This window comes from Lontra canadensis, unplaced genomic scaffold (assembly GCF_010015895.1).
Source record: "Lontra canadensis isolate GAN:19392208 unplaced genomic scaffold, GSC_riverotter_1.0 scaffold178, whole genome shotgun sequence".
In the NCBI taxonomy this organism is placed as follows: Eukaryota; Metazoa; Chordata; class Mammalia; order Carnivora; family Mustelidae; genus Lontra; species Lontra canadensis.
The window spans coordinates 1,502,363-1,513,706 of record NW_022631172.1 but is presented as its reverse complement, the minus strand read 5'-3'; the positions used below and the strand labels follow the sequence as shown (position 1 = coordinate 1,513,706).

At 38.0% G+C, this 11,344-nt stretch overlaps 1 protein-coding gene across 1 annotated transcript; it reads right to left on the bottom strand.

Annotated features, from left to right (window-relative positions):
* Positions 1 to 386: 386 nt before the first annotated feature.
* LOC116860558 (uncharacterized protein CXorf51A-like) lies at positions 387 to 1,146 on the bottom strand. The gene is made up of 2 exons (XM_032846628.1): positions 935 to 1,146; positions 387 to 751 (listed from the first exon to the last, which is right to left on the bottom strand). The coding sequence occupies exons 1-2, from the start codon at positions 1,055 to 1,057 to the stop codon at positions 527 to 529; spliced, it is 348 nt and encodes a 115-aa protein (XP_032702519.1). The 5' UTR covers positions 1,058 to 1,146; the 3' UTR covers positions 387 to 526.
* Positions 1,147 to 11,344: the final 10,198 nt, after the last annotated feature.

The following is an 11,344-nucleotide window of genomic DNA, read 5'->3' as shown; positions in this document are numbered from 1 at the left end:
ACACCACTGTGAGGTCAGTGGCCTGGAAGTTATTTCCTTGTTCAGCTTTGGGGATGGTACTGCCACCCCCACACCTCACCCCATATAGGCTCTGGCAATCTATACTTTGACATCATTCTCCCTCCCTGCCCCCCCACCTCCCAAAGACAGAAACACCAAGCCCCTTTTCTTCTTGCCCGCTAGGTCAAGTGTTCAGGAGGAAATTTGTCTTCAGCTCTCAGTCCTGACCCAGTCTTTATCCCCACAATCTGGTTAACTGTAATTCTGCCAGTCTGGCCCCTAACCCTACAGTACCCTGTGTTTCTTCCTTTTTGGACTACTGCCTCTTCCTTTCCCTCCCTGATCCCACCATGAGAGAACTCATAGAAACACACATGAACTTCCACAACAGGTTGGCTTTATTTCAGGTATCATCAGAATACCTTGATGCTGTAAAATTCAATGTCTACACGATGGGCCATTTCTCAGCCACCAGACCACTGGAGACTTAGCAGGTATTACTAAAGTCTCTGGCCTCACTCTGGAGTTACTGGCTGCCTGGGTCATCATTTGATGTGGCAGACTCCTCCACCTTCTCTTGGGCTTGCTCTGGCTCATTTTGGTTCAGTCTCTCGTTCAGGCTGTGATAGTGACCGAAGACTGGTGTTCCAGCTTTTCTAGGCTTTCTTATAGAGTTGGTAGTTTTTACTGAAACTTTTTTACTCAAACTCCTTTGAACGGGTCTTTTTACCTTCAGGGTTGTCTTCAGCACCTGGAACAACAGAGGCCAAAAGGGCATTGGCTTAGGGGAAGAAGGCAGGATATTGATAGAAAAGGGGGCATCATGAGCAGATGTCAGGGCTGAGGAAGGAGTTTGTGCCAGGTGAGCAAATGGTAAGATTCTTGGGGAGGGGAAGCAGTGAAGAAAAGAGTATCTTGGGTAGGGTCATCTTACCTTGCCACCACCTTTTGACCTGGGTTGATAGGGACTCTTTGTCTTTTTCCTCTGTTCAGAACTTGAGGTTGGTTGCTCCATATCCTTGTTGGGCTGTGGTAGTTTCCTGGGTACTTTAGACATATTGAAGCTTCCCAGTGGTCTACCCTAGGCCTCCTAACTGTTCTACTGCATATAACTCTTCCCAGGACAACAAAAGACCATACCCTTCAGCTGTGATTGGTCAGCTAGGCTCTTGCCAGCCAATGGTGGTTAAGGTGGGGCTCAGGCATCACAAAGCCCTCCTTATGACACTACTCTGTTTTGGGGAAGGTTGCTGGGGAGGCCAAAATGTGGCTTTGGGAAGGTTGCTATGGAGGCCAAAATGTGGCTCTGACATTTCAAAGTACCATCCCTGACCCTTCTAGATGGGAGGGGAAATGATTAGAAGGTGAAAATGGTTTGATTAGAGAAAGGAGGCTTTTCTTTAACATTCCCCCAAAAGTTTTCCCAAACTGAACTACCACGGTTCCTCATATCCCCATGTTCAACCGTGGTAGTACACATGGTAGAGAAAGCACCTTTCCTGCCATCTGTTCCCTAAGGCCACCCCTATTCAGTGGTTTATTTTGCTGTATCCCACCCTTAGTTGTTAGCTAGTGTTTGGGACACTTTACCTAAAATCCCTCCAAGAGCAATATGACTGAATTTAAATATCAGTGGAACTATGGCTCATCTTATAAACTAACAAAAAGCTCCCATGAATAAGCTCTCTACCTATAGCATTTGGTGTTAAAGGCTACTGATTTGATTATATTGTTTTCTGCCAGCTCTGTGACTTACAGGCAGGGATTAGAATTAACTGACCATTCATGAAGGTTGCTTTTATCTTTTATTCTATTTTTGGACTCTGACCATGTTATTGTCATTGAGTTTTGCAAGGTTCTCTCTCATATTTTATTAATTTTTATCTTTATATTTTATCTGTTTTTCTTCTTCCTAGATCCTAACACTCATTTCTTTCCCACCATTAGGCATCTACTCTGATGTGTTTCAATTATGTCCTTGCATATGTTTGTACTCTTCTGAAATATGTGGCTTTCTTAAATATGCAGTGTTTGAATGTATATTATCGTGCTGTAGATCTTGTTTCTTAACTTATGCACTCAACCCTATGCTTTTAAGTTTAACTTATATGGCTATATGCATCTAGTTCACTGTGTCTAATGCTTCATCATAGTCCATTAGCATCATGCACCAAGTTTTGCTTGTCCATTATTTCCCCTTTTGTGGAACACCTGTGTTGGCTCTCCACTCCATTCCTACAAACAATGCTGTGATGAACATCCTCAATCATGTTCCCTTATGGACTTCTTCATATATTTCTCTGGGATATACACTCAAGGATAGAATTTCTAGTTCCTACATACACGTAATTCTTAGTCTATTTGAGCTACTATAACAGAATACCATAGACTGGCTGGCTTAAACAACAAACATTTCTCATAGTTTTGGAGGCTGGAAGTCCAAGATTAAGATGCCAGCATGGTTGGGTTCTTGATAAAGACCCTCTTCTTATGTCCTTACATGGCTTTCCTTGATGGGTGAGAAAGAGAAAGCTATCTCCTCTTTTTTTTTAAATAGGGCATTAGTGCTGTGAGTTGTATAAGACTGATGAATCACAGATCTGTACCCCTGAAACAAGTAATACATTATATGTTAATAAAAATAAATAGGGCATTAATTGCATTATTAGGCCACATTCTCATGACCCATTCTAACCCTAATAACCTCCCAAAAGCCACACCTCCAAATACTGTCACATTGGGGATTAGAGCTTCAACATAAGAATTTTAGAGGGACACAGACATTCAGTGTATATAAGGAATAATTTTGCTAATTATTGCCAGATTGCTTTCCAAAATCTACCAATAGAATTATATTGTTACCTGTTTCCCTACACATAAACTAATACTTGGTATGGAGGGCTCCCAGTTCACACTTTTGTGAAATCCACTACCCTTGAGTATAGGATATATACAGTGACTTCCTTCTAATGAATGGAATTCATAGAAACTGGTAAAAGTAGTGGGGTGTTATTGATCATTAGTTAACATAATGAGGTTTCCTCTTACAATAACTCTTTTGCTGACAGTCTCTCTTGCCTTCTTATTTTCTCATTCTGATGAAAACATATTGTGAGATAATCAGTGAAAAGTCTCTTAAGGAACATCCCACAAGAAACTGAGCCCTCTGCACAAAAAACCACAAGGAACTGAATCCTATCAACAAGCACACTAGCGGACTGGGAAGTTGGTGCTTTCCAAATGAGACTTGAGATGATGTAGCCTTGCAAGAGACCCAGGGCCAGAGGACCCAGCTAAGCTACTCCCAGGTTCTTGACCCACAAAAACTCTGAGATAATAGATTTTGGCGTTTTAAGCCACTAAATTTTGGGGTAATATTTTAAAAAATATTTTATTTATTTATTTGACAGAGAGAGATCACAAGTAGACAGAGAGGCAGGCAGAGAGAGAGAGAGAGAGAGAGGGAAGCAGGCTCCCTGCTGAGCAGAGAGCCCGATGCGGGACTCGATCCCAGGACCCTGAGATCATGACCTGAGCTGAAGGCAGCGGCTTAACCCACTGAGCCACCCAGGCACCCCTGGGGTAATATTTTTACATAGCAAATGATAACTAATACTTAGTATTATCCAACCTTTAATTTTTTTTAAAGATTTTATTTATTTATTTGACAGAGAGAGATCACAAGTGGACGGAGAGGCAGGCAGAGAGAGAGAGGGAAGCAGGCTCCCTGCTGAGCAGAGAGCCCGATGTGGGGCTCGATCCCAGGACTCTGAGATCATGACCTGAGCTGAAGGCAGAGGCTTTAACTCACTGAGTCACCCAGGAGCCCCCAACTTTTAATTTTTAAAGAAATTTGATAACACAATCTCTTTTTTACTTCTGTGATTACTAGTGATGAAGCTATTCAGATTTTCTATCTTTAAATTTTTTTTTGGTTATTAATATTTTTCATTATTGGATTTCTTTTCTTTTTCATGTTGATTCCATCATTACTTTGTAATTTTTGGATATTAATTCCTTGTTAGTGAGCTTTATCTTTGATATACTTTAAATATAAATCCTTGATATTTATCTGATTTTGTTATTCTCAACATACTTTTCCTGCACCATCTGATATGTGGTGATATCTTTATCATATACTTTTTATTTTTAGGAAGTATTCGGCGATCATGGCCTCCAGTGCTAGGCTGAATGTAGAAGCAACATCAGATATTTATATTCTGAAGGTCATGTACCTAAGGTGTTAACAGTAAGTAGGAGAGGTTTTATTTGGTTTTTCTATGAAGACTTAATCATGTTAAAGAAGTTTCTAACTGTTCTCATTTTTTGGTAAAAGCTTTTAAAAAAACAAACAAACAAGAGATTCTTAACTCTAGGAAACAAACTGAGGGTTGCTGGAGGGGAGGTGGGTGAGGGGATGGGTAATTGGGTGATGGGATTTAAGGAGGGCCCTTGATGGAATGAGCACTGGGTGTTATATGCAACTGATGAATTACTAAATTCTACCCCTGAAATTACTAATATGGTATATGTTAACTAAACTGAATTTATTTATTTTTAAAGATTTTTATTTACTTGACAGAGAGAAAGTGAACACAAGCAGGGGGAACAGCAGAGGGAGAGGGAGAAGCAGGCTTTCCACTGAGCAGGGAGCCTGATGCAGGACTTGATGCCAGGACCCTGGGATCATGACCTGAGCTGAAGGCAGACACTTAACTGACTGAGCCACCCAGGTACCCCAGATAAATTGAATTTAAAATAATTATAATTATTTTATATATAATATAATACATATAATAATTATATATATAAAATAAATATAAAGTATATAAAAATAAAATAAATAAGATAAATATATATTATAACTATAATATATATAATAATAATTTAAAATAATCATATGTCTGAAAAGATGTTCATCATCACTAACCATAAGGGAAATGCAAATCAAGAGTACAATGAAATAACCACTCATAAATGTAGGAATGGCTAAAATCAACAAGAAACAACATGTTTGGGTGAGGATGTTGAGAAAAAGAAACACTCATGCACTGTTGGTGGGAATGCAAACTGGTGCAGTCACTATGGAAAACCACAGGAGATTCCTCAAAAAGTTAAAAATAGAACTATCATATGATCCAGCAATCACACTACTGTGCATATCCAAAGAACATACAAAAACAGTAATTCAAAGGGATACGTGCATCCCTGTGTTTATAGCAACATTATTTACAATAGCCAAATAATGGAAGCAACTCAAGTGCCTATCTATTGATGAGTGGATAAAAAAGATGTGGTATATGTATACAATGGAATATTTAGTCATAAAAAGAATGAGATTTTACCATTTGCAGTGACATGGATGGAGCTAGAGAGTATAATGCTAAGCAAAATAAGCCAGAGAAAGACAAATACCATATGATTTCACTCATGTGTAATTAAAGAAACAAAACAAAGGAGCAAAAGGGAAAAAAGAAAGAGGGACAACACAAGAAATAGACTTTTAATTATAGAGAACAAACCGATGGTTACTATAGGGGAGGTGGGTGGGGGGATGGATGAAATAGGTGATGGGGAGTAAGGAACATACTTGTCTTGATGAGCATAAGGTGATGTATGGAAATGTACACTTGAAATACACAAGTTGTACATTGTATTACACTATACACCTGAAACTAATGAATACTTAAAAAATAAGTCTTTATAAAGTGGTTTTGCTATACCTATTGAGATAATTATTAAATGAAATATTTTCCTTATTTTATTAGGGTAGAGAATCATGCAGACATTTTCCTATCTTAAATCAGTCTCACATTCCTAAGGCAACTATTCAATTATGATGCATTATTGTTGTCACCTTATTTTATAATTTAATATCTGTTTATAAGGGAAATTGTCCTTTTTAAATTATTGTATTTATTTTTTCATTATATTCAGTTAGCCAAAATATCATAAATTTTTATTGTAATGTTCAGCAATTCATTAGTTGCATATAACCCCCAGTGCTCATACCAACACGTGCTCTCCTTGATACCTACCACCTGATACCCCCATCCTTCGACCCTCTGCCCTTCTGTAACCCTCAGTTTGTTTCCTGGAGTCCAGAGTCTTATGGTTCATCTGCCTCTTGGATTTCTTCCCATTCAGTTTTCCCTCCCTTCCCCTGTGATCCAAATTATCCTTTAAATTTCATTTTATGATCTTTTTTTTTCTCAGTTTTTTTTTTAAATTTCTTTTCAGCATAACAATATTCACTGTTTTTGCACCACACCCAGTGCTCCATGCAATCCATGCCCTCTCCAATACCCACCACCTGGTTCCCCCAACCTCCCACCCCCCGCCCCTTCAAAACCCTCAGATTGTTTTTCAGAGTCCATAGTCTCTCATGGTTCACCTCCCCTTCCAATTCCCCCCAACTCCCTTCTCCTAACTCCCCTTGTCCTCCATGCTATGTGTTAGGCTCCACAAATAAGTGAAACCATGATAATGGACTCTCTCTGCTTGACTTATTTCACTCAGCATAATCTCTTCCAGTCCCGTCCATGTTGCTACAAAAGTTGGGTATTCATCCTTTCTGATGGAGGCATAATATTCCATAGTGTATATGGACCACATCTTCCTTATCCATTCGTCCATTGAAGGGCATCTTTTTTTCCTCAGTTTTGAAATTGAAATTATGCTAGTCTTATAAAATGGCTTGGTAAGCTTTCTCTCATTTTCAGTTTTCTGATACACATGTATGAGAGAGAATTGTCTGTTCCTTGAACATTTTGTAAAATTTATAAAGTCATCTAGATCTAGGGCTTCACTGTATGTGGGGCAATGGATGAGGAGAGTCTGATTACCATTTTTATTTAATAGTTGTCTGCATTTGAATTTGTGACAGGGACTACTTAATAATACCAATTCATTCCCTTTCAGAATTTAGAACCTATTGATGCATACATTTGTGTCAGAGAGAGATCCAGAAAAGGTGATTGCAAGTTGTGACTTTAGATCTCTAGCCAAGTGGACTTACTAATAGTTCACCCTTGAATTCACCAAATCCCTTACCACATGGCAGATCAGAATTCACCTTTCAGCTGGTAGGGCTGATCCTGTGAAAAGAAAGTGGATGAGAATCTGGGGTGAGTGAAGCATGCCCCACTGCTGCTTAGAAATTTACCAACGAAATCCCTGCCTCTTCCAGGTGGAGAGAGGCTAAATGTATAAAAAATTACACCAGAAGAAATAAGAGTCTCCAAAAACAGTTGGCCTTATGGGTTTCCTCTGCAAAATTTAGCCATTTGTACTGTTTACCCCAACAATATGTTCATTTCTTCTTAAGCTTCCAGTATATTGGCAAGTACTTACTCATACTATTTCATTCCTTTTTAAGATGCTACAGTATTTTTCCTTGTTCATATTTTGAGTCTTATTTTTTTCTTCATGTCTCACTTATGGTTTATCTTACTAATCTTTTTAAGTAATCATTTCTTGATGTTATAATTGTTCTTTTGGTCTATATTTCTATTTCCTCCTTTCTGGTTTCTTTTGCCCTTTCTTCCAGCTTGTTGAGCTGTACTCATAGTTTGTCCTCAGTAATTTTTGATTTCTGATAAAAGTATTTAAGAGGTAATTTCTCCTAACACTCTATGATACTTATATGTCACAAATCTTTTAGTATTAAGTAGTGTTAGGAATATATCACAGGTATTTAAAACTATTACCTCTTTAATCTAATCATTTAGTATGATTTTAGTTTCTAAGCATATTGGATTTTAAGCCATCCTTTAAAAATTTATTTTTAATTTTATTATAATTAAAGGACATAGTCTGTAGGATAATGATTCATTAAAGTTTATTAAGACTTTTTAAAAAAGATTTTATTTATTTATTTGACAGACAGAGATCTCAAGTAGGTTGAGAGGCAGGAAGAGAGAGAGAGAGAGAGAGAGGAGGAATCAGGGTCCCCACTGAGCAGAGAGCCTGATGCCAGGTTCGATCCAAGGATCCTGGGGATCATGACCCAAGCCGAAGGCAGAGGCTTTAATCCACTGAGCCACCCAGGTGCCCCTTGTTAAGGCTTTTTTTGGTGAACCTGTATTGTCAATTTTGAGACTATTCCTTGATCATTTGAAAATAATGTGTATTTCTATTTGCTGAAGGTAAATTTTCTATATAGTTTGTGCTTATTGATTCTTTTTTGTTTAAATTCAATTAACCAACATATAGTACATCATTAGTTTCAGATGTAGTGTTCAATAATTCATCAGTTGTGTATAACACACACTGTTCATTACATCATGTACCTTCCTTAATGCTCATCACCCAATTACCTCATCCCCCCAACCTCCCCTCCAGCAACACTCAGTTTGTTTCCTGAGATTAAGAGTCTCTTATGCTTTGTCCCCCTCTCTGGTTTCATCTTGTTTCATTTTTCCCTCCCTTCCCCTATGATCCTCTGTCTTGTTTCTCAAATTCCTCATATCAGTGAGATCATATGATAACTGTCTTTCTCTGATTGACTTATTTCACTCAGCATAATACCCTCTAGTTCCATCCATGTCATTGCAAAAGGCAAGATTTCAGGTTTTTTGATGGCTGCATAATATTCCATTATAGATATATACCATCTCTTCTTATCCATTCTTCTGTCGGTGGACATCTGTGCTCTTTCCATAGTTTGGCTCTTGTGCACATTGCTGCTATAAACATTGTGGGTGAGCCAGGTGGTGTGTATTAAGGAGGGCATGGATTGTATGGAGCTCTGGGTGTTATATGCCAACATAAATCATGGAACACTACATCAAAAACTAATGACATACTGTATGGTGACTAACATAACACAATTAAAAAAATAACCAAAAAACTCCATTGTGTTTATTGATTGTATTATTCATATCCTCTTTCTCTGCCCCCCGCCGACCTTGGCCCTTCTTCTTTTGACTTCTAGTTGCCTAGCATAACTATTTTACATACTTTCATTTTCATCCACTATACTTCCGATGGGGGCCTCACTTTGTTAGCATTTAGCACCTTACCGACTGATTATTTAGTGGGACACATGTCTGAGCCTAAAGACTTTGCCATATCTCCATCCGAGCCTTCTAGGAAGAACCTTCTCTGCAAATACCTGGAATATCTATAAGCATTACGAAAGGATGTAGATCCCTGGAGCCTTATTAGGTACAAAAGTCCCCCTACATTTGTACTTTTGGGGAATGGAAATGAAACGCCCGAGACTTCCTCTAGCTGGGTAATTTTTAACCACAGTTCCTTTAGATCTTCCACATCTTTATTATTATTATGGGAGTTTTTAATGAACACAAAGTACATGGCTTTGCTCTTTATTCAAGCAATGGACATATAACAGGAACTCAGTAAATGCTTGAATGAATAAATGAATGACTACATAGATGCATGAATTCATGTATAGGCAGCTTATAGTCAGTGACAGTACCTTTATTCTGAAGCACTTTCACTTAGTCATCTGTAATTATTGAGAATTATCTTCTCATTTTGTTTAAATATTTATTTAATTAACAGTAATACTCACATATTTATGCATGTCAGTAAGCCATTAGAATTTCTTTAAAGTGTTAATCATGTCTTTTGGCATTTTGTCCTTAATTTCTTTATTTGCATAAAGAAATTATCTTTAACTGCATAAAGTTCATACTATATTACACAAAACTGCCTTTTATCTAGTCAACTATATTTGTTTTTTTCTTTATGACTTATGACATGGTCTTTAAGATATTATATTATTGGGAGTAAGTATTGATGATTTGGAAACACTGAGACTTATTGTTCCTTCTTATGAAACTTTTAGCAATCCCGTCTGGTATTTCCAATATCTTTTAAGCACTTTTTGACTTATGTATATATGTCTCTTATGCCTTTTTCACAAATGTTAATGTTTTATTGGTATTGTTTTTCACATTAAAAATAGGTAGGTAGGTGACATTTCTACAGTCACCCCAATGCATAGCTAATTGATCATGCTATACTTTCCTGCTGCAGCCTCAGAATCCAGTTAAATGCAACATTCAGGCAGTCTTGACAAATGCACAAGCATTGACTAATGTGTGTATGTGTATCTCTCTCTCTGTGTGTATATACCTGTCCTTTTATTTTTCTAATGTATAATGTATTATTTGTTTCAGGGGTATAGGTCTGGGAACCGTCAGTCTTATGCAATTCACAGCACTCATCATAGCACATATGCTCCCCAGTGTCCATCACCTAGCCATCCTATCCCTATCCTCCAGCAACCTTCAGTTTATTTCCTGAGATAAAGAGTCTCTTATGGTTTATCTCCCTCCCCAGTCCCATCTTGTTTCATTTTTCCTTCCCTTCCCCCCATAACCTCACACCCTGCCTCTCAAATTCCTCATATCAGAGAGATCATATAATTGTCTTTCTCTGATTGACTTATCTTACTTAGCATAATATCCTCTAGTTCCAGCCACGCTTTTGCAAAAGAGAAGATTTCATCTTTTTGATGGCTGCATAGTATTCCATTATCTATCATCTATCTATCTACCTACATATATATCTCACATCTTCTTTATCCATTCGTCTGTTGATGGACATCTAGGCTCTTTCCATAGTTTGGGTATTGTGAACATTGCTGCTATAAACATCTGGGTGCACGTGCCCCTTTGAATCACTACAGTTGTATCTTTAGGGTAAATACCCAGTAGTGCCATTGCTGGGTCTTAAGGTAGCCCTATTTTCAACTTTTTGAGGAACTTACATACTGTCTTCCAGAGTGGCTGCACCAGCTTGCATTCCCACCAACAATGTAGAAAGGTGCCCCTTTCTCCACATTCTCGCCAACACCCGTCATTTCCTGACTGGTTAATTTTAGCCATTCTGACTGGTGTGAGGTGGTATCTCACTGTGGTTTTGATTTGTATTTCCCTGATGGTGAGTGATGTTGAGCACTCTTTCATGTGTCTGGTAGCCATTTGGATGTCTTCTTTGCCGAAATGTCTCTTCATGTCTTCTGCCCATTTCTTGATGGGATTATTTGTTGTTTGGATGTTGAGTTTGAGAAGTTCTTTATAGATTTTGGATACTAGCCCTTTATCTGATTTGTCATTTGAAAATAAGTTCTCCCATTCTGTCAGTTGTATTTTGGTTTTGTTGACTGTTTCCTTTGCTGTGCAAAAGCTTTTAATCTTGATGAAGTCCCAATAGTTCATTTTTGCCCTTACTTCCCTTACCTTCGGTGGTGTTTCTAGGAAGAAGTTGATGTGGCTGAGGTCGAAGAAGTTGCTGCCTATGTTCTCGTCAATGATTTTGATGGATTCCTGTCTCACATTGAGGTCTTTCATCCATTTTGAGTCCATTTTTG

Excerpts from the sequence above, each read along its gene's own strand:
- LOC116860558 (XM_032846628.1), bottom strand. The coding sequence starts at position 1,057 with ATGTCTAAAGTACCCAGGAAACTACCACAGCCCAACAAGGATATGGAG. Across the intron at positions 752-934 it reads GGTCAAAAGGTGGTGGCAAG|GTGCTGAAGACAACCCTGAA; the intron begins GTAAGATGACCC and ends CTGTTGTTCCAG.